This window comes from Pagrus pagrus, assembly GCF_965226575.1.
Source record: "Pagrus pagrus genome assembly, chromosome: 6".
In the NCBI taxonomy this organism is placed as follows: domain Eukaryota; kingdom Metazoa; phylum Chordata; class Actinopteri; order Spariformes; family Sparidae; genus Pagrus; species Pagrus pagrus.
The window spans coordinates 8,038,509-8,062,610 of record NC_140190.1 but is presented as its reverse complement, the minus strand read 5'-3'; the positions used below and the strand labels follow the sequence as shown (position 1 = coordinate 8,062,610).

General features: G+C 46.3%; 1 protein-coding gene across 2 annotated transcripts; it reads left to right on the top strand.

Annotated features, from left to right (window-relative positions):
• The first annotated feature begins 1,476 nt into the window (after window positions 1–1,476).
• Window positions 1,477–24,098, top strand: lnx1 (ligand of numb-protein X 1). 2 transcript variants are annotated; one of them, XM_084356047.1, is made up of 10 exons: window positions 1,477–2,262; window positions 12,045–12,301; window positions 14,197–14,352; window positions 16,329–16,537; window positions 16,738–17,166; window positions 18,477–18,611; window positions 20,605–20,782; window positions 21,889–22,135; window positions 22,816–22,974; window positions 23,067–24,098. In XM_084356047.1, exons 1-10 carry the CDS (start codon window positions 2,171–2,173, stop codon window positions 23,200–23,202), a joined length of 1,998 nt encoding a protein of 665 aa, XP_084212173.1. In that variant the 5' UTR covers window positions 1,477–2,170; the 3' UTR covers window positions 23,203–24,098. The 2 variants fall into 2 exon arrangements, with proteins under 2 accessions (XP_084212173.1, XP_084212174.1); XM_084356048.1 differs by having other exon boundaries at window positions 1,479–2,262; window positions 12,045–12,295.
• The last annotated feature ends 4 nt before the right edge of the window (window positions 24,099–24,102 follow it).

Sequence of the window (24,102 nt, the reverse complement as noted above, 5' to 3'; positions counted from 1 at the left end):
CATCAGTATGAAAAATTGTCTGCTTGCCAATGAAAAGGAATAATGGGGGGAGAGTATGTGTATATGTGCATGTTATGATGGTGTTGTTGTGTGGTGTGAGTTAATGTGCGAGTGTATGAAACGACTCCTGTGGGGCAGACTGGTTTCTGTTCACAAACTGCATCCTGTCACAATCCAATTACATTTCCATTTCCTGCGTGCCCTGTGGTCTTGTTGCCGTGCGCACTGTTCAAATACCACAGGAAAACTTATACTCCGTATGCACGCATGCATGCATTAACACGCGCACACACACACACAAACAGATGCGCGCACGCACACAAATTCAGCCTGTAACCACATTATACCTCCATCCATGAAATATTCATTCAGACAGGGTATTTACACCAGTTAAGTGTCTTCCTAGAGGGTAGCAGACAGCTCAGCGCTATGAAAATCGGATAAGAGCGGGAAAAAAAGGTAAAGAGAGGGAAAACAAGCAAAAGGATACAGGAAAGGTAAAGGAAAAGATGACAGGAAAGGTCACGTAAAATGTGAGCTTTATAAATAAACTCGACTCCGCCTAGAATAAAAGAGCTGAATAAATAACACTGGGAAGGGATTGAGGGTGAGATTTGACAGGTTGGGATGAAAATAGATTATAAACGCTGCCGTATTTCACATTCAAAGTAGCTTCTCTCCCTCTCGCTGTGTGTTTACTACAGAAGGAGACAGAGTGAGAGCAGAGGCTGGATGAAAGAAATAAGAAAGGGATGCTAGGGGAGAGAAAAACACACCTCCAATAACCTTTAAATGGATCTCAAAACCAGCAGCACAGTCCATCAACAAACACCCCCCCCCCCCCCCAGTCACTTCCAGGCTGTAAGTGCCTCCCAAGGTCCCTGCACGGCCTATCAGAACAGGTGGTGATGACAGACAGGCTTAACCTTTGTTATTGTGTACTTCCTGCTTTATCTTTCCCTTTTTTTTGTATATTCAGAAATGGAACGATTGTATGAATGGATGAGTGAATGAATGAAACGTGCACTCTGGATGGATCTATTCCAGATCTTCTTATTTTTTCTCTTTCATGTCACTCACAATAACAAGCTCCCATCACCGCTGAGAATATTGATTGGCCGGTGTGTTTTGGTCACGCTCTGTCTTTTTTTTTTTTTTTCCACACATGTAGGCAGATTCTTTTGAGCGATCAGACCAATCTGCTGCACAGGGAGCGGTCCATCGTTGGAGAGGAGGGGTGAGGGTTTGGAGGCGACACAATCCCTTCCTCTCCTCTCCATCCTCCCCTTCACAGACCAACATATGTGCAGGCTGGGGGGGGAGGGTGGGGGGAGGTGAATGCAGAGGTTGTACGTGTGTGTGTGTGTGTGTGTGTGTGTGTGTGTACGCGTGTGAGGAGGGCAGAGCCAATCAGAGCAGCACCAGGTACCTTCCCCCCCTCCTCCTGTCTTTGTTTGGTCTGCTCCATCTCCCCCCCTCAGTGGTTTCTGCTGCAGTATAAGTCACAGCCTGCGCCGTTCTCTCTGACATACACACGCGCACGCACGCACACACACCGAGGGACACAGGCAGACATGCACACACACGCATACGAGCGCAAATCCTCTTACAACTCACCAGTGCCCAGAGCAGATTAAGGGGCTGCACATCTCAAATTGTATTCCAAATGTGCCACCTTTGCATGGGTCTCCTTCCTCTTCTTCTTGCACTTTCTCCTCTTCCTCCTGTGCCACAACGGGACTTCTCCTCTGCACCTGCTCCTGCTGCTGCTGCTGCTGCTTCTTCCTCCTCCTCCGCTCCGTCTTCAACCTCTGGCAACTGGCCCGCTTGCCTCTGCAGCTGAGATGACCAGGCAGCCAGCCTGAGGCACAGGAAGAAACTGCCCCGGCTCACACAGACAAACACAGAGGTAGAGAAGCTGAGGGGGGAAGAGAGAAAAGAGGCTGAAAAAGGTAGGAAGTGGAGGATTAATTCTGATACCGAAAGCGCCTCTGGAAAAGGAAGGCAGGCGACGGGGTGGGTGGGGGGTCAGCACGGCCAGGTTCGGAGGATTGGAGGTGGAGGAGGAGGAGGGGGAGGAGGGAGGAATAGAAGAAGAGGAGAGAGCTTCAGCGCAGAGAGGGGAGAGGAAGAGGGGGGAAAAGAGAGGAGAAAGAGCCGAGCGTTGACCATGAAGGCTCTGTTGCTCCTGGTCCTGCCCTGGCTCAGCCCGGCCAACTACACAGACAATTTGGGCAACCTGCACATCCTCTATTCTGAGCTGTGAGTACAACACTCAGCCTCCTCCTGCATCCTTTTCATCAACATCACCCCCATCGCTCCTCTCCATCAACAGTCCATGCAGCTGCTCGTGTGTTATTGTCACTTTTACCAGCCATTTGTGTTTTGCGTACATGCATGTGTGTGTGTGTGTAACTTCTGATGTTTACATTTTTTTTTATCATCACTCCAAGAGTTCAAGTGTGCCTTTATGATCGTAGAATTGATTTCTTATGCCTTGGTCACTGGTTGCTGTTGCACTGGGATGCAGTAGAGCCAGCAGGTAGGGCTGTGTGCTGTCCAGGACAGTGTGGATGCTACAGCACTGCAGCATGCTCTCTCTCTCTCACACACACACACACACATCAGTGGCATGTGTTAGTGTGTCTGTGAACGCTGTATTGATCGGAGAAAAATGTCAGCCGCGTGTTTGCTTACAGTTGTAAGCTGTGTGTGCCGTGTGTGCGCGACTTCCTGCTGACCATATGGATCGCTGTTGTTATGGTGTGTTTGTTTGTGGAGCAGACTCTCACCTCAGCATTAAAAATTCATAGCTGGCTACTCTCGCATCACATCTGTTCAATATACAGTTAGTTTACATCTACTGTAGGTACACATTATCTTTAATCTATTTAACGAGAACATAAAATAAGACCTAATGTAAAGCACACCTGTTTAAATTAATATTTAATCAGTAGTTATATCATCGTAAACACAGGTGGGCAGCACGTTGGCTGTTGTTGTTGAATTTTGACACAATGGAAAGAAAACGTCTCATCAGGTGTGTCAACATCAGCAGGCTTATTCTCCTTATCGACTGATCTATTAGCAGTTTTTGGCAATTCATTTTAATTGTTTTATTTAAAAGATGTCACAGAGGTCCTTTATATTGCTTGTTTTGTTTTGACCAACAGTCCAAAACCCAGACAGATTCAGTTCACACTGAGACGAAACAGAGACAGACATTTTTTAAAGCTTGAACCAGCGAATGTTTGGCATTTTTGGACTTGAATGAACAACTGATTCTCACATTTGTTGTCTGACTGAGCAGAAACGTCACACTCTCCTCTTCTTGGCTCCTCTCTCGCTGAACGTGTTCTCTGCTCCGTATTGGCCCTCAGACTCTCTTTGTGTGGGAGTTAATGTTGAGCAGCACCGTGTGAAGCCAGGGCTCTCTGATCCCAGAGCTGGGCTACCGCTCCTCTCTCCAGCCTGACGGAAATGTCCCATTATGCTGCATGAATACATGGAACAATGGAGCGCCTCGCAAATCCCCTCATTTCATTGTATGCTCTCTCCACTGAGTGGGGCTTTAGCTCCTGCAGACACCACGAGCCCATGTTGGCCGGCGATGGATGCCAAAGAGGAGAGGAGAAGGGAGATGTGAGCAGAAGAGTTGGAGGAAGAGACGAAATCCTTACATGTGACTATATACAGGAAAGAATGGGAGGAGGAGGAGGATGGAAATGAAGTGGATGAGCAGTTCAGGGAACAGAGAGGAGAGGGGAGATGAGAGAAGACAGGAGGGTATAAGGTCACTTCCTGTGCCTGCCTTCCATCTGGCCATACATACGGCTGCCATGGCGATGGTATGTGGGTCATTTCTAAAAACAATAATCAGATTTCCCTCGCACAGCCAAGTGAGACATATTGACAGTGAGTGTCTGAATCTGTTGCTGTGCCTGTGACAGCTTTTTTGCTGATTATGACATGACAAGAGAGAGAAAGCAGGAGCAGACAAACGCGGACGTGGTGTTTTTCTGCCTGGCTGGAGAGCAGTGGCACACCATTTGTCTTTATCCACGCCGTTGACAGGAGCAGCCTCCAGCGCCTCCTGTGTGACCACCGTCTCTGCCTCGCTCCCTCTCGCCACCTCTCTTTCTTCTCCGATTTCTTTCAATTTACCTGATTACCACGGCGACTTTGCATCGCGTGGGAAAAATGAGAGTGGCTGTCAGTCTTACTCACGCATAAACGTGCGTGCACGGGCTCGTATACGGGTTATATTGGGGCCGTGGATGAGGCAAACAATGCAGGCGGAGAGTAAATGTTTCTCTGTGATGAAATGCTTAATGTGGTTACTGCCGTTTGACTCTGTCAGCAGCAGCCAATAAAAAAGCAGCACTGACACACACAGGGGAGCGCCTAGATGTGATTCTTTTCTTCCTCTCTCTCTCACACACACACGCACATACACAAACGCACACACACACACACACACACACACACATCAGACCTTGCCTGTTCCCTCCCCCAGCCCACATGGCCTCCCCTGATAATCACAGTGCAGTGCTGTAGAGCATTAATGATTAATCTATGTTCATTTCTGGGCCTGTGCTGAGATGTCTTAAACACTGTGATTAGCTTAGCTTCCGTCCTTTCAGCCCTCATCTCGGAGGTGTTTGATCACCAGGAGCCGCGCGCACTTCCCAGTGTTCCGGACATCTTCGGCATGGACGCTTTCTAACAGGATTAGCTGCCCGGCCGCCACACACTCACTGGTTCTGAGCAATGCGAGTGGTTTTTGTTTATGCCGGGTCCATCTCGAGTCGAAGGGAAGCGCACCACGCCATGCCCTCTTCGCCTCGGAGTGTGCGTCAGGCTCTGCTAATTAGACGTTTGTTTGGATTAAATATTAATCCCTGATCTGTAGTGAGAACGCTCTCCCTGTCTTAGTGTATCTAGCAGGCCAAAAATACAAAGAAGGCCAGGGGGAGAGCGGCTGAGAGATAGAAATCATACGAACTTGCACGGCTCTCTAAAAGGAGATAACATTAAGTCATCGTAATTATTTCTCTGCGTGAGGTTTACAACATGAAGCACATTCAGTGAATCCACCACGAGAGCATTTATATGCATGGGTGGACAAAGTCTACAAGCTACAACAGTGTTGAGCCGTGTGCGCTGCATACACAAAAAAAACATGAGAGGAGAGGACACATGTAGAGGATATGCCAAAATTGTAAAAACAAACAAACGGATAAATCTCATATTACACAAAACAAATATGCGTGAAAATCTGCACACCGAAACACATATTTGACCATATATAATTGAACTGCGCACGCTTCATGTGTGCATGCACAGTCACAAAAGAAGAGATGAATTATGTATGTATTCATTTATTCATGGACAAAGTGAGTAGCAGGTCAACTTGTTTATTCTAACAGAGGCCTTCCTGTCAGATGTGCCTCTGCTCATGCAAAACATACAGCACAGCAGCACCAAGGTGAACAGGTATTAGTGTCAGAGAGGGTTTAAAGCCGCACTGTGTAGTTTTGGAGACAAAATTCAAATGCAAAATTGTTATAGTTACAATATCAATGAGGTAATAATACAACTCAGAAATATTTATTTTTCCGTAACTGAATAAACAAGCTGTTCTCAGAGGAAAATAAGGTCTCCAGCACACTGTATGAAGCTAGAAAGGTGGCAGGGTCCGCCACATATAAACAAAGTAAAACAGAATGAAAGTGTGTTGTCCTTCGTCATGGAAACCAAGAGTTTGTTTATTAAGTTTGTTTAGGCATAAAAAATAAAAATAAAAATCAGTCAATGAAGATCTTTCTCTTCTGATTAAAATGTCTTTCCCAAAACTACATACTGCTCCTTTAAAGCTTGGGATTAAGTTTACTAAACCTAAATGTACACTATTTTGGTTTCCGCAGTGCAGTGCACTTTCAAATCTGTGCTGAATCATTTACAACGAGCGCCCTACTTTCCTAGCCATGTCACTGAAGATGTCAGTTAACCTCTGCCTCACAGTCTGATGGGTGTTCAGGGTCTTCGAGGCTTGACGTGTTAAACATGCATTATTTGCTCTGGTCTCTTGTCTGCGGCCGGCTAATCTGTAGGAGGGGTTCCATATGAGCGACCTGAGCCGGCAGAGTGTGACTGTCAGAGACGAGAGCAGCGGAGAGTTAATCTCTCACGTGAACGGTGCCCCACTGAGTGCCAGGGCTCCGGGTCGGGCTGATCGCTGCTGGCCCTGTTTCAGCCAGTTGTACCATGGCACGTGGAGGTAGAGAAAACAGGGCACTGCCAAAAGCTGTTGTGGCACAGACTGAGAAATATAGGCCAAAAGGTACCAAGAGCAATGTGGGACAACAGCATGGTGGGGATTCTCTATGATCATGTACTGTACTGTAGTGTGGAGGGAGATACAGTAAGGGTTGTGTGCACAGAAATGTATACAATATGTCAGTCACTGTTGAGGTGGACATACGTGAGGTGAATTATCCAGCTCAGCCAGAGCGCGGAGGATAAATCGGTGGCAGTCCTTACTGTGCTCCTCTTCTTCTGCTCTGCTGACAAAGAGTGAGATCGACCTCTTGGTTGAAACCAGATACTGACACAATGAATGCTGCATAAACGTCCTCCCAGCCCGATCATGAGGTCAGGGCTCGACTGATGATCGCGCCTATTGATCGGCTGAAAAGGCATGACTAAAGAGTTTGGGCCATTTCTAACAGGCTGACTCGGGCAGGGCTCTGCACAACGGATGAATCCAGCATGCCAAACCTGCTGAGCCACCCCTGGCGCGCAGGAAGACGCACAAAGGAAAGTTGAAACACAAAGACGGGATTTATGTGCTGTGTGGGCCGCTGTACACATTCACTCTTGGTTTTTGTCTGCAGTCGTCTTCAAAGGGTGCAAGAAGTCGCACCCAGCTAAAACCTCGCCTCCCACTTCGATTTAGCAGATCCGTCTTTGGGCACGAGCTTAGCTGAAAATTTCCTCCCACAGTGGCGTCCGTCCCCTCTAGCTGCGATCTCACCCCCTCCTCGCGCAGCAGATGGGATTACCCCTCACAACAGGCGGATCCAATCAACACACCAGCGCAGCCTCTGATTAACACTCCTCTAGTTCATCATTAACTGGATTACTCTGTCTGTCTTTACGTCTCTCTCTCCTCTCTCCATCCCTCTATGTATCTATCTATCATTCTGTCCATCCACCCCCCAATCAAACTTTACTTTATGTGTTTGGCGCCTGGCCTGATGTTTGAGAAACAAGTAATTGATATACTAATCTTAATCAAGTAAAAATGTTCAAGTCAAGCCTTTAGCAACATAAATTCGATTAATGACCAGCACCCCTTCACATTCTTGTTTGGCTACTTTGTGCATGTGTGTGTGTGTGTTACAGGTGCTTCCCAGAGCTTTGCATGTTTTTCCTGCTCGGTCTGGTCTGAGGCGAGGTACTCCTTGATGAGTCTTAGCCAGCAGCTGTTTTGGACAGAGTTTGCTCTCAAGAGGCTCATCCCTGAATCAGCTGCAATAGATGTTGAGCAAAGCAGAAATCCTTATTACATAAAAATCCATGAAACATTTCTGGATTTTAAAGATGATTTCTAAGCAATGTTTGCCTTTATTAAAGGTGCCTACGTAAGAATTAGTCACCTTGAGTAACTGCTAACTACTGCTAACTGTATTCTGTTATACATCCATGACTGTAGCTACTGTTAGCTTGTTAGCTCAGTTAGCGGTGCAGCTCAGTGATGTTTTGTGCTCTAAACTAATCAGTAGGACTAAGCAGTCGCTAAATATTGTGCAAACAGCTTATGTGCATTCCCGCATTCATTAGCGCTCCAAAAATAAACCCAACACACACATGCTGTCACTCTTAAGCTTCTCTCACATTCCCCCGTATATTTCACATTTACTGTATTCCTCACATTCCTCGGCGAGAAAAACCCGCGGGCTGCCTCCGGGCTCACAGAGCGACTGGAGATTCCTTCCTTTTCTCTTGGGTTCTTACATGTCAGGTGTATTTTCAAGCGCGTCACAAAGTTGGGTGCAGCGTCAGAGTCAGAAGTCGTCAGGAACAGCTGCCTGTTGCTGTTTTCAGACTAATATGGAGGCAAGAAGAAGAGATAGAGCTCAACTTAGCAAAGTTTGTAAACTTGTGGGTCAAACGCAGGGCAGCACAACAGACGCAGGACGAGTTTATGAATAAACTAATAAGTCAGCTGCATGATTAGGTGTCGGCAGCATGTCTACATATGCACTGAGACACATCTCAGTTTGTGTATCTGACTGTCTGACCTGGAATTGTCACCTCAGTGGAGGTAATTTGCGCTGCATGCGCCGTGTGGCCCAACACGATTGTCCGTGGCAGTCAGGGAGCGGAGAGAGTATTTGGGTTAGGAAGGATAATCCACTCACCCCTAAAGAGGATTGGAGAATCTCACAGGCTTTGATGAGTTGTGAGCTGGTGTTTATTTCACATCACAAGAACGGGGCTGTTTGTGTCACAGCCAGGGCGCTTCAGCACGACCACAGTGCCACCGAAAGCATCATGGGTAATTGATAACGGAGAGGGCGGAAGGAGAGAAAAAAGGGAGTAGGAGGTGGAGGAGGATAAGGGAGGACGGGAGTGCTGAGGATGTTTTGGTGTCTTCGCTCCTTATCTCACCAGAGATCCCGGGGTTTAGAGAGATGATGTGATAACTGAGGCTGTGCTGACCGAGACACGGATACTGCAGCGCTAATGAGCATCCTCTAAGCTCAGTGATCATCCCCCTGAAAAATGATGAGAAAAAGGGTAGCTCTGCGTGAGCACTCATCATTTTCATACATAAAGGATGTTTGTTTACATGAGGAAGAAAAGAAGAGCGAAAAATAAAGATGAAAAGTGAAGAGATCTTTGCAGGCATACCTCCCTCGATGCACAGCACCTCACGCTTAATTGGCCCGCTTAGCTGGGCTCTGAAACTCCGGGACCACCCCGGTGAGAGTTACAAGGGGTTTCTGTCATGCGTCCCTGCCTTTAACCTCAGACAGCACAGACGGCGGCCTTAACATTAAAAGTCAGACATTCAAAGTCTAGGCAGCTGAGATATGGCTACGCTTTTAAGGCAACTTGTGCCCTGGAGGAAGGAGATTTTAATTAACGGGAGACAAAGCCTGTAATAAACCAATAGCACTCTAAACAAAGGCTGCTGTCTCAGACTCTCTGTAATAATGGCCTCTATGTTTCTGGGACTCATCAGACACTACAACTTGTATCTGTTGTTCCTGGTGACAGCTCTAAATATATTTTTCTTTGGTTTGTATCCTCTGTGTCTGAGAATCACAGACTATATATGCATGCACTAGAAATGAACCCCTTAAGATCTCCCGTTCTCAAAGTTTATGTGTAGCGTGCATTCATTACTACTTGGACAGACATTTTGCAAAGATTTGGGTGGTCTGCAAGATTTATGTAACTGAATGAACCTGTATTCAAAGGTATTCTCCACTGACTGACTGTGGTTTCCCATTTTCCACTAGCCGCGCTGAAAAAGGGGAATGTTGTCTACGACTTCAATTCCATACAGTCAGCTTGGACCAGACGTCCTATAAGAGCCTATCAAAAGTATGTGTGTGTTTGTGTGTGTGCATGTGTGTAAATCAAAAGGAAGCAATTGTTCAGCCAAGCGTCTGAAGTCGGTGCTGCTACACAAGACTTTGGAAGGCAGTGAATCTATATATAGATGAAGATATTAACAGCAGCTGGGAGGAATTAAACTTAATGAGGACAATGTTGCACAGGAATGGTCACAGCAGCTCTAATTTGTGTAACAGTAAGGACAATTAAAGCTGGAATCTGTAATGTTTTTCACTTAGTTTGTTTATGTGTAAGTCGGAGTGGGGTGAAATTTCCACAGGACAGAGTCTGCAGCCAGGCTAGCGAGTTTGTGAGGCTGCACCTCGGCACAATGGTGGTTTGAGCTCAGTGCTAACGTCAACATGTTAACAATGCTAATGACGTTCACCACTTTTGTTTAGCACATTAGCATGCTAGCGTTTATAATTAACTAAACACAAAGTAGTGGGTATTTGGTCACAAACCAAAGAAGTAAACAAATGAAAATTTAGATGGTGTTAAATGAAGCGGCAAAGGAACAGCAAGGTTAAAATGTAGCCAACAGGGAACTCTAATATCTGTAGCAAATTTCTTGGCAATTCGTCAAATAGCTGAGCGCTACATGCACACATTTGCCTTTCTGTACTCAGGCACAAAGGTATTTGTTTGAGGAGCTACCTTTCCTGTCCTGAAGACAGTTGTGCGAGTACCAGTGGTGTTTCGAGCTGCGTACAACTTTAATTCTTCTAATTGATCGTGAGCGACACGAGGAAAGCTTCTGCCCCCTCAAGAGTGCAGCACGGCCCTCTCCTCTGCGGCTGATTGAAATATTGCTCTTTTCAACCACTTCACTCAGTTAAGTGCTATGTTGCTGTGCAGACATGCTTGATAGCATTCAATTTACTAACTGAATGAACAGGAATAACTGCCAGTGGCACTTCCCACACACAGGTATATCGATATGCACACATGCAGAGACACATGCGCTGTACTGTAGTGTTATGTCAGAGCTCAGAGTGAGATCAATAGGTACTTCAGCTCTGTGTAATGCTGTATCTAACAGTGAGTCCCATGGATACAAGTGAGATATAGAACCCACTTCAGGTTGAAATGATTTTCCCTGTGAAATATGGACAGAGTGCACGACCCACTCTGACAGCTGTGTTATTGAGACAAAATGCTGCTTCTACTGATGTGGTGCCCCGAGGGGGGCAGTGGCCTCTCTGGGCTCAAATGGCTCACCAGCATGTAATCTTGTTTCTTCTGTGTCTCTGCAATCATGGCCACCATTTGCTTTTCCATAACCTTTCATTCATGGCTTAACATCCCGCATGTTAGATCCAGCGGTACCCGCACAGGAGAGCGATGCCGCTCCTCGTTTTCTGAGCTACTGTTGAAGTGGAGCCTGGGTTTGATCCAGCTCATTAAAACCCAGTTAATGTTTGTGCTGATGGCTCCGCAGAGACAGCCGGAGAGACAAGCCAGTGTTATTCCTGCCTCTGATGAAGCGTCAGCTTAGAGCCTTTATGGCTTACAGATGGAGGAAAATTCTCCAACAATACAACACCCAACTCTGTAGGGATATCTTTAATTCACACACACAAACATTCCCAATTTAATAATGTCAGTGTGAAAAGCCTTTTATGGCGTGCAGCATAATAAGTGCAGAAGTGTGTACATGTGTGTATCTCTGTGTGTGTGTGAGAGAGAGAGAGACTGTGAATGTGTCGTGGTTGTTGACAGGGAAGAGACATCTGGAACTTGAGAATTTGCTTTGTTTTTTACAAAAACAACATGGAGACGATCTCTGTTTTATATTCAAATGTTGTGTCAGTTACCCGCCCTCTCTGCTCTCTAACGGGTGTCTTCTTACATTTGTATTCAATCATCTGTCAGGGATGCCAACACTCACACCCACAGAGAAAACCCATCCCACATGTGATTACAGATACCGTCACTGACGGTGTGCAGGCAACAGGATTTTTTTCTTCATTGTGAGAGTAAATATGACATTTCTGGTACATTCTCCGAGAGGTGCCGCATAATTTTAAGTGAGAGCGCCAGGAAATATATTCACGTTGTTGTGGCTTATTGCACAGGCTGTGTGGTATCTCACAGAAGTGCTGTTTGAGTGCCGAGGTCAGATAAGAAGTCTTTGTGTGAGGCAGTCCCATAGAGGTCAGTGTGCAGAAAGCCTCCGGCTGGCGGAGATGCTGAAATCTGCTCGCATTAGTCTTGAGAATGTGACCTTTCCGTTAGACGTTAACATGAATTTGTTGACTTTCACTTTACTGTGATAATAAGAGAGAATAACAGAATCTGAACAACCTTTGTGAAATCATCAGTCATCATTTCATCAACATGTCCAGCATTAATCGCACCATGCTGACTGTGTAATGTGAGTTTGAGATTGACCTTTAAACCCCTGTGTGCAGGTGTAAAGGAGCCTCTCACTATGGGCTCTCAGCGGACAGGAAGCGGCGCTCACAGGAGGGAGAATGCACCGACAGCACGTCAGAACTCACCATCGCCACGCTGCCCAATGACGGCCCCACCTCAGCCGCCGTGGCCCTTCTGTCGGACGAGCCCGGTCTGGTCAACCCCGCCTTCGACCCCAGCATGGAGGACCCCAACAGTCAGTCAGGCAGCACAACCAGCCTGGCCGCCCGCAGCAGCTCCAAGAAGAGTGAGTGTGAGTGGGCGAACGGATGTTTGTGTTCGTGTGTGGTCATGTTCAGTCCTGCATGACGTTACCCTGATGTTACCCGACCGGGGACGGGGAGCTGGAGGGAGCGTTTGCCAGAATGACAGATTGAAAATCAATACAGAGCAGAGAGCCTTCCAGTTCCACAGTTACATAGTCTCCCAGTCAAAACCAGATGCCAGCGACCTATGTTCAAACATACATTTACACCTGCGGACTTATAACCGGGGCGCTCGTTCAACCTCGAATACAGTCTTTGTTCTCCCTAACGGTCTCTGATAGAAATCCTATTAGCCAATTAGCACCACTGGCTTGTTTTTTTTCAGCAATCCATAAAATCTCTCTTTGAGAGTGAGAGGGCAGTTACATTATGCAGTCAAGGAGAAACAGAAGGAGAGCTGGGTTAAATATAGCTGATGAAGGTGTGTGTTAATGCCCAGTGATGTGAACGCCCCTCTCACTCCATGTCTCCCACCTGTGAAACCAGGAAGCAGTCACGAGTGTTCCTCTCTGCCCCCCACCCCCCACCCCCACACATGCAGTGGGGACACCAAATGACGCTGCACCAGCACTTTCAGCCTGGCCGGCTGAGCGCCCACCACCACCACGAGCGCCGCTACTGCTGAACAAGCTGTCAGCTCCAGAAGCGGCTGGTGCTTTTAAAGAATAATGTGGCTGTCAGGAGCCCTCGCATCTCCCCGAGCCCGCAGAGGGAGGGAGGGAGTGAGGGAGGGGCGCTGCAGAGGCTTGCTGCCCCGTGCTCTGTGCAGCCAGGCTGGGGCTGCTGCCTCTCCACCGCAGCCTCCTCCAACGTGTCTGTCTTCTTCTACGTTCCAAGAAAAGCAAAGTACTAGACAACGGTCTCTCGGGGAGGGTCCGTTTTGGATGTTGTCAAGTCCAGGGTGTGTTACATCACTGCTGCAGTTATGCAACCCTGTTACTATACTCAGCACAGATTGAGTTTATTAATTAAAGAGTCGCAAGTTGAAAGCTTTCATCCATCCGCAAATAAAAGACACGATATCTGAGCGTGTTGGAAGTAGCTTCAACAAATACACCTCAGAAGAAAAAGGACTAGAGGCAAAAACACAGTCTCTCTGTTCCTCTCAGTGAGACCACTGCAGCAGCACAGCAGGTGTCCCAGTACACAGGGCTCAAAAAAGGCTGCCTGGCTCAAGTTTTGCCTTGATGGTGCACTGTGTTTTCTCCTAAACAGAGTTATGTTTACATCCAATGTCTCCAGTACACTGCAACGGTATTGCAGATACTGGCCTTATAAGGCACATCAGGTATCGGCCGTGACATAACTTTCCGCCAGCACTTACACGGCACTGTGGAGGTCTCGCTACGTGAGACGCTGACATGACCGATCCGCATTAGATGCAGTTTCTTTGTCATTATGAAATTCAGTGTTTTCAGCATTTACAGCAAAATGTATTAAGTTGCTGACTCATGTAACTTTCATAGAATGAGATCCAAACGTTGAGGTACCGTATTGGTGCTCGTTATTGACATGATACCCTGAATTTAAATATTGGAGTCACATCTGGAAACCCATCGCACATGCACATCCTTGTTTGTGTGCACGATACCACACTTACCACAGTTGTAGTTGACTATCATAAATCACTGTTCACTGTTTTGGCATCTGGTAATCCTTGAATATTATAGTTTATTGTTCAAACTGGACCTGCTGGATCACAGGTATTTTGTCTTCTCACTATTACCTATGGCAACACACCAACACAGATCTCAAACATTCACTACAAGGCAGGAGAAGGCATTTGATTGGCTGTGAGGAGGCAGATTCAGACATGTCCGGGCATGTTGAGGGTGAGCTAATCTATAAAGTGCCTCTCTTTCTCCCCCTGTCTCCTCTGCAGTCAGAAACTTTGACCGTTCTTCAGTGAGGAGCCGCTCCTTCAGGAGGTTGAACCGGGCGTTCAGTGTCCTTAGGAGGACCAAGAGTGGCAACGCGGTGAGCAATGAGACGTCCGAGGAGAGAGACAACGCCAGGAATTCCAACGTGCCGCAGGAAGGTATGGATCAGGGCTTGCGTGTCTTGGCTTGGCTCCTGTGACGTGGATATTTTTGTGCTTGTTTTGTGCTTTCTGTGTTGTGTCTTGATTGTATTATGTCACTGCTGCATTTGCACTTTGTGATTCCCTGAAGAGGGTTCCAGAGAGAGGGCGTGCTTCCAAATGTGTGTATCTGCGTTGTTCCCTCAGCTGTACGAGGAGGGTGACACGGCTGGGAGCCCACAGTGTAACAGTAGCATATGTTTCTTTAATAATTCAGCTGCAGATTGCATAAGTCCGCCGGTGCATCACTAGAGACGGATCAGGAGGGAAGAGCGGTAGCCTGAGGCACTTTGGACAGGGGTGGAATAGGGGAGGTCAGGGGAGACGTCCTCCCTCCCTTCTCCACCTCCTCTCCCTCTTCATCTCCTCGTGCATCCCCCTCCTCCTCTCCTTCTCCCTCCCAATACAGCCAGGGTCAACAGGTTTGCACCAACTTGATGGAGTAGTCTCCAGAGAGAGCAGTGTTCTTGACATGGCAGTGACACAGCACGTTATGTCATAAAGAAAATGCGCCCCAGAGGTATTTAATGTAAAATCCACTGCCCAACATTTGTGCTATTTAAGTGGAGGAAATACAGTTAACCATAAGAGAGCGTTATGTTGAAGTAGAAGCGTGGCGTGATGGGAAGAGGAGAATGGATGTGGTATTGCGTAAGAAAGAAGGATGACGAATGATCAGGGACTAGATTATTCTCTGAGGCCATCACCAAGGAGGCTGAGAGAATAGATTAAATATTCATTGCCTGCCGCTGGAGAGACAAAGATAGAAGGAGAGGATGGAAGCCTGAAGTAGAGATAGATCCATACAGAACAAATGGAGGGAGGAGAGGATGCAGAAAATACAACAGAGTTAATAAATAAAGGCAGAGGAATGTCCACATGGATGGATGACAAAAAGAGAGAAATGACGAGATGAACAAAGACAGAGGCTGAAAGAGTGTGATGGAGAGGAGGAAGGGTTACATAATAGCCGCAGGTCCCTGTGTTAATGTGGTCTCCACCCTGGAAGCAATCTGCTGCGATAACGACAAAATATTGACTTTGGAACGGAGAAAGTGCAGCGTGAGTAGAACGAACGACTGAGGCCACGGAGCCAGAGACACAGAGGGAGACGGCCCATTGAGGGATAAGAGAGAGAGACATTTCTCATAAAGCAAGAAAAAGAAATACGGCGAGGAGTACATCTTCCCTGTCATTTATTGGCCGAGGGCTGTTGGCCAAAATAGTCACAGAAGATCCACACCCACCTCCACAAGGTCCGGCTCAGGATGTGTCATTCTGCTGTGGAGTGTAGTTCACGACTGGGCATGAGGGGGAGTGAATGAAATAAAGCTAGCAAGTACACATCTTTCATAAATGTTGAATGAGGATGAATGCATTACTATTGAGAAGAACATATTTCTATGGCAGAATCCTGTATACTGGTTGAGTCAGAGGTAAAAACAGGTCGAGAATGTGCTACAAATGCACATTAAAAATGTCTTGTGCAAAGCTTGGGCAGATTTCGTTCACTTCTTTAAAGAAAAATGAATAAGATATGTGCCCTTTTGAGTTAACATCAACGTGCAAGTATAACTGTACTCGCATCCTCGCCCATGTAATAACCTTGTGGAAATTAGAAATCGAGGGTTTTCCCAAGCATACTTTCTACAGATGTAAGTGACTAATGATACAAACATCGAGCAGGATGATCAGCCAAGTCAATTTTCCCTCTTGGCTTGTACAAGTTTGTTTTAGTAACCTGAGGGAGTAGAGACAGCTGGTTCCACTGCTGAACCTCTCCACCACGGTCCTCCACTCTTTCTCCCTCCATGCGTCTCTCTTCCTCCCACTTCCTATCCTGTTTTTTTTGGCTATTTGTCAAATTTTTCTTGTTGTACAGTAAAATTCAGAGCTAAGCTCAGCCCTTTTCTCTTCTGTACCTTCTCCCTTAGTGCTGGCTCTTCCTCAGCTGCATCACCTGATCCCTGATGGTGAACTTACCAGTATTAAGATCACACGGGCGGATCCCTCAGAACCGCTGGCCATCAGCATTGTCGGCGGCAATGAGACTCCCCTCGTTCGCATCCTCATCCAGGATATCTACAGAGAGGGCGTCATTGCTCGGGATGGACGCTTGCTGCCTGGGGACATGATCCTGAAGGTATCACAGTCGAAATTATTTCACAAATCAGTTAAAAGCAAACAAAGCTGTATATCTAAGTGCTATACAGAGGAGACTGGACTTGAGTTTCTTGACTTCTTGCTTGAGTTTCCTTCGTATAGCACTTAGATTAAACCATGACAGAGTCCATCTCTATCTCTAAGTCCTACCTTTAAACTGCATCTTTGTTGCCCCTTCAGGTAAACGGCATTGACATCAGCAACGTACCCCACTGCTACGCCGTGACGACCCTGAAACAGCCCTGCCAACTCCTCCGGCTAACCGTGCTCAGAGAACAGCGCCATCGCTACCGCTCACATTCGCACAGCCACCCACACGGCCATGGGCACGGCCACGACATCGCAGGGGGCCACCCGTCTCACGGCCTACCCCACCATCCCCTGAGGGATGACAGCATCCACGTGGTCCTGAATAAAACCACTCCAGAGGAACAGCTGGGCATTAAGCTAGTGAGGCGGCCAGAGGAGCATGGAGTCTTCATCTTTCACCTGCTGGAGGGCGGCCTGGCGGCACGCGATGGACAGCTGTGTGTTGGTGACCGCGTGCTGGCCATCAACGGGCACGATCTACGTTATGGAGCGCCGGAACACGCAGCTCTGCTTATCCAGGTCAGTCGGCAGGTCTTTCTATTAAAGTATTTATTTAACTAAGACAGCGGGTTTAGCATAGTTGTGACGGTAAAATGAGTCCACATGTTGTTACACACCATAAACAACAGTGTTTTGTTCTGACTCCAGGTCCCTGAGGTATTAAAGATAATTGTGGTGATTCAGTCTAATTGTGTTGTGCTGTGCTGTTGTGTCTGCACTCACTGCAGTTAATAGTATTTAATTGTGGTTAGTCCCCGATGGACCGAGCCATGCGGCTGTCTCTGGTTCCTGGTTGATGCCAGTCAATGGTGGTGTGTTTGTGGTTAATCGTGGTTAATTGCAGTGTGTTTGCGGCTGCCTCTGCGGGGTCTCCGGGCCCGGAGTTCCTGTCTGCACAGTCTGACTGGCTCTTCTGGGTCTCTGTGGAGCACAACATGCTCTCTCAGAGCAGGCACTTTCTGTCAGAGATCAAGAACTGGCAGGGAAGAAATTAAATTAGTCCAATTAAGGCAATAATGGGCTGGACTGGGTAATTCAGGAGTCAGCTCTGTGCTGCAGAGACCACTTGAACTCTCAGAGGAATGACAGAGTGGAGGGAGAGGGAAGCAGCCAGACAGTCTGCGTGTCCCCTGGACCCACTTACATGTAAATGTGTGAATGAGTGTAGCTGGACTGGCATTCAGCAGTAGAAGTTTGAGTCACAGAGAGGAGACTTAAATGGATTATTACCGGGTGGCAGTGAATTTTAAACGATGACTAACTGGTTTTCCTACTACTTTCTTCTTAAAGGGTGCTATCTATCAACTGAAAATAGGGCTCCGGCCAGCAGCAGGTTAGCTTACTTTAGCCTAAAGACTGGAAACAGCTAGCCAGGCTCTATCTGAGGGTAAGGTAACAAAATCTACATACCAGCTCATCTAAAGCTAATTACCATGTTAAATCTTGTGTTTTTAATCTGCACAAAACCCACAGCGTACAAACAATTCACCTTTTTGCAGGTGATTATGTGCCCAACTATTTCTACCGACTTATGGAGTCTTCGCTGGCTGATATCTTATTATTGTTTTTCCACACATTTTGCAGGAATTAAACAAACAAGATATAAAATGATAATTAGACATGCTGGTGTGCATATTTTGACACCGTATAATGAATCCAGGCTTGCTGTTCTCCCGCTAAGCTAAGGTAGCTTGCTGTTGGCTATTGCTTAAATCTAACCAGCATGAAAGTAATATCAGTCAAGTCAATCTCTCGTTACAAATGTCTGCTGCCTTAGTATCATTTGCAACTCGTGTCTGAACTACGTGTTTACTCTGAATGTTCTCCAGGCAAGCGAGGAGGGTGTCCACTTCATAGTGTCCCGTCAGATCTGCCTACCGACCCCAGACATCTTACAAGAAGCCCCGTGGGGCATGGACGGGCCCCCACCATATTCCCCTGTGGATATAGAACAAACACTCCTGGTGAGCAGCACACACACACACACACACATACACACGTACACGAGACAAGAACAGTACCAATACACGGAGAGGATCTTTGTTCCTCCGTCTCCCCTTCCCATGATAAATATTCCCTTTCAGGTGCAAATGATCCGTGGAGGTATTATTCTCCCATCAAAGCTGAGCATGTCATTTCAGAAGTACATCAGGCTCTCTTCACCACTCAGAGAAGTGCTGCTGCATCCACATCAGCCTTTTTTTTTTTTCCACTTTACAAAAAACAGCAGCTCACCCCTCAGGATATCTTCCCCCATCCTTCCCTAAAAGAGTTCTCCCAGATCCCTAATGAACCTTGTGATATCTATTATTCCAACAATGATCCATTTGACAGTTTGTACTTATTTTTTGATTAACAGAGTAAATTTTTTTTAGTGTCACTGTTTGAAGCGGAAAATGTACGATTTCAAATTGGGTTTGAAAGCAGTCAGCGAAGCAGGCCTCTGTAGATTACTTTCCTTAAAAAATGCATCGTACCACCTTTTAAACCACACACGATTTGGGCTAAATATCCTGTAAAAGAAGTAGGTCGACACTTTGGGAAAGTTAATTATTCACTTTCTTGCAGAAAGTTAGATTAGTAGATTGATACTGTAAAGTAAATATCGACGGTACAGGCAGCAGCCAATTAGTTTAGCTCAGCATAGAGGCTAGGGACCAGGGAAAACTGTGTCCTTGGCTCTGTCTGAAGGCAAGAAATCCTACCAGCACCTCTAAATCTGACTAAATAACTAAAGTCACTGTGCACAGGCAACAAATAAGCCCAGAAAAAAACACAACTTGTCCTTTACACTAGTTACACTAGTTTTATACAGCATGCACTAGAAACATATAATGTGTTAAAGGTGCAATATGTAACAACACCTTTCAAATTTACACTCAAAACAAATGGTGGGGACTGCTGCTAGCTGCAGCTGACCATAGCTAGTTAGCTCAGTTAGCTGGGCAGCTAGCGGTTCTGACTGGGAGCTCAGGGACAAGCTGTCTTCCCTATACACTCATTCCTCTTCATGAAGGTGCATTATGCATGTATGTTTACAAACGCAGTACATCACACAGCCGTGTACAGTAAACAATTTACTCAACCTACAGTGTGTTGTGTATGTAGGCAGTGAGTGTGTTCACACAGCCATAGTCAGTGCCGTGCCCCGGGGTCAGACATGTGACCGCGAGTGATCTCCTCCTGTGAGCGCAGCAGAAATGTGTGAATGCAGCACATTAGTGAAGCAGCACAGGCTCCATCCCATCAACCTCAATGTGTCCATGTGTTATTCATTACTACTCCACTCTCCCTCGCTCTCCCTCATCTGACACACAGACACACTCGCCATAAATAAAACCTCACGCAATTCATCCCACACACAGCCTCACAGCTCACCGAAACCAAATTGTGCATCACGACGTCTATGAATAAATCAGTCTCTCTGTGTCCAGCGTGCACGCGAAACGAAGAGGCGTTCGAGCTGCTTGATGTCCTATATTAATAACCGCCATATATTATACATGACCAGTTATGCTAATGAGGTCATTCATTAATTAGCAACTATGTCTATGTCACTGGACTCTTGTTCCCATAGCACAACATGGATGGTATTCATATGAACTCTCCCATCATTAAGAGTCTATCGCTGCTCCCAGAGACAACAGTCCTTATTAATATGCAAATGTGCAGCTCCAAAACCCAATTAGATTATGTAGTCTATAGAAGGTGCCCTTGGTGCAACAATTAAGTTCATATCATGTTTGTTTTTTGGGTTATTGTGTTTATAAGAATGTGGATACACAAAGAAAGACACCCGTTGACAACTTCAATTATGAATATCCTGCATGTTTTTCCCATAAACATAAATTAGAACATGGTGTTGGGGCTAAAAACAGCCCTGTTGCTTTTGGATCTCCATTATTAATCTACACTCCACTGAAACTTCTTTCTCCCCGTCTTTTATCGCCTGTGAAGGACTCTTGTCAGAAGCCTGCATGCTACGAGAAGACAGTCACTCTGACGAAGGAGCCATACGACTCCCTGGGTATGACGGTGGCGGGCGGCATGTCCAGCCGAGGGTGGGACCTCCCCATTTATGTCACGAACGTGGACTGTGACGGAGTGGTGGGACAGGAGGGCTCCATTCGCAAAGGTAATAATGAAATACTAATGAACTCTTTGATGTCTCATTTCATTACACACCTGCATGCTCAATCTTTTAATTATCAGACTATTACTCCCAAGTTTTATTACAAGGAATGTCACGTTCAGTGCTTCTGTGCAAATAATTTTTCATTTAGTGGATGGAGTGTTTGTTTGGCGAGGTTGTCGCCTGCTGGAGCTCACATTGTGTCACGTAGACTGTCATGGATTTGGCTTTGATGATGAATACTTTGTATATAACAGACTGAGTGATTGATGAACACTTAAGACTCATGTTTCATTATGAAGTTCATTCATCCAGCAGAAAAACTCTGCTGTGGTTCAGCGCTCCGCAAATTGGCTTTGACACACTTAGACAAAAACACAAACAAACATTAGCACAGCAGCACTAAGGACTTTTTGTGTTCCAGAGAAGAATTTGTGGAGTACGTAATTATTTCGTTATATGAAGTCAGTCAGCTCTGAAATAGAGCAAAACATGGAGCTGCACACAAATAACTGGATGTAACAGCAGCAGGTTGTAGCCTAAAATGCAGCTGAAGTCAGGGGAGGGAGAGTTTTTTGCAAGTGCTGATTCCAGTATCTTACAACATGAACATATTAAGTCTGTCATTATGTTCATTCCTTCCTGCCTGAGGATCTGTCTGTGAGAGGAATTGGAGAAATGCTGCGATGGAGCATATAAAGTTAATAAAAACCCAAGTAAATTGAGTGTGTTTGTCCTGTGCATGGCTCAAGATGCACATTACTGTACTCATAGGGGACATAGCAGCAGCAGCTGTCTATGTCTGTGCAGTTATGAGACATGTTTGTGTATTGGAATAGACTATTCTTGTGCATTTGCATATCCACGCAGAGCTTACTAGCAAGCTAGACCGTGCCGTCTGTTTTTCTTTGCACCACTTTCATCACTGGGAAGCCTTTTAGAGCACAGGTGGCACTTGGTTTCCTGCCTTTGTGTTGTAGCGGGAAGGTTACTGAATATTAAACAGGCAGATGATAAGTCCCTGTTCTGCGAGGTCTTTTGAAAAGCGTTCAACAGGGCAACAACCGTGGGCAGAGGATGAGCTGTGCTGTCCACTTCCTTCCCTGCAGGCGACATCTTGCTAAACGTGAACGGGGTGGACTTGACGGGGGTGACACGAGGCGAAGCTGTTGCCAACTTGAAGAACACCTCCTCTCCCGTCGTGCTAAAGGTCTTGGAGATGCGTCCCCCGGAGGAAAGCATGCAGGAGTGCGCGTTGCCGCCCTGTCTCACACCCTCACCCACAGACAGCACCAAGAGCCCACTGCCCAATGACGACTACTCCCCACTGTGGGTGTCATGGCTGCAGCTACCCAGGTGAGCACCCATTGATGTCTCTGTTTTCACTATATATACATTTTTATACTTTCTCCCCTCCAGTATAATTCACATCCCCCACCACACTGGGCCTTGTGACCTCTGCCAGCTGGTGCCAACTGCAATTTTGACGGAGCCAGCTGGAGAGAAAGAGCTCATTATACTTTCAAACTAACTTTTCAGCTTTAATATTCACCGCTATTATATCAGCTGAACTTGTGAGAATGGAAAACTTTTCCTCAGAGCGTAACATGTGAATTTATCTTACTACAATGCACTGTCAGGGAGACAACGGTGCGCTGACAGCAATAAACAACTGCTGCCGCTGCTACTTAAAAGTGAAATAAAAATGTGTTTCTCCACAAACAGTGAATTGATTGGGAGTCAGAAAGCAGTTCTGAGTCACCATGGAAATGTCTACACCAGTGGTGCATCCAAAAAGATTTTAATATCATTTCCATTCAGCCCTGGGCTATCTTTATGAGACTGATATAAAGGTCCAACTATTTTTATTCTTTCACATCTCCTGGGAGAAATAAATCACACCTTCTTTCAAAGAGCCTTTGTCTTCAGCACGTGGCTGGTTTCAACAATCCAGCTAAGAATGGATATACAGTATATATAATTAAAAGATGCAGTTGAGAGATTAGTGTTTTTAATCTCTCTCTTGGCTCATGCAGGCATCTCTACTGCTGCAAAGACATTGTCCTGCGGCGGAGCACTTCGGGCAGCTTGGGCTTCAGTATCGTGGGAGGTCAGGAGGAGGTCAACTGCAATCAATCCTTTTTTATCCGCTCCATCGTGGAGGGGACGCCGGCCTACAACGATGGCAGGATAAGGTATTCAGCACATCACTTAATACTGCCCGTGAACAAAATGTTTTATTTATATCGATCGAACGTTTTTTTGATTGCCTTCTCGTTCTGTGCAGGTGTGGGGACATCTTGCTCGAGGTGAACGGGAAGAGCACATGGGGGATGACCCACACAGCCTTGGTGCGCCTTCTGAAGGAGCTCCGAGGCAGAATCACCCTGACCATCGTCTCCTGGCCGGGCAGCCTGCTGTAGCAGTGCTCCAAGCCATCCAGCGATGCTTCAGCGGCACTGACCAAGGAATGTGGAAGGCAGAGCTTTAGACTGGCTGACCACCCTAAGCTTGCTGTGTGGGAGAAGCTTAGTATAGTGCTGTAGCTGTTATGGATATCTCACTTCTGATGGACAGCTGAGACTTTGCCAGGAGTTTGGAGAAGGACAAACATGAGACTGGATTGTTACCAGAGGGTTGACTTGCCCCTCTAAGAATGCTGAACTGGGAGGACGCAGGACTGAGCCACTTCTAACTAGAATGGTGGGCTTCATCGGTTTAGAGGACATGGTCATTCTCCGGCACAGCACCCAGTGAACGGGGTGGGTGGATCGAGAGGAGACACAACACGTTGCCAATTCCAGTAGTTATATATTAGGGTATGCGTTAAGTTGGACTCACATTTCTTTACTGTAAATGTTGGGTGTCTAAAAAAGTACTGATCCAAGCACTTGTAATACGTTTCTTTTGTTCGTTTGTGGTATGGCCTTCAACTATAGGCTTCATTCTGTTTGTACTGACAGTGGTTGTCATCTTCATCCGTTGACCTGAGGACACGTTGCCAAGTAGTAGTCTGTGTTGAGGTTTTGTTTTCTTTTTATTTCAAAAGCTATGGCTAAATTATCAAACCACTGGCAATAAAAATATATGAAAAAAAAAGGATCAGTGTGTTCATAACATGTTAAAAAATATTTAATTAGGTGACATTGTGGAGGCCTTACTAATTTTCTTACTTTTAAGAAAAAAACTGACTTGGTTTCTGTGTATCAGCGGACGGTCTGGGGACCGTCTGCTGTGGTTCTGTCTGTCACGCTTCGGCCTGTGTAGTATATCTGATGGTACATTTGGTTAAATGATCAATAAAGTCATTTGAAAAAGAGAGC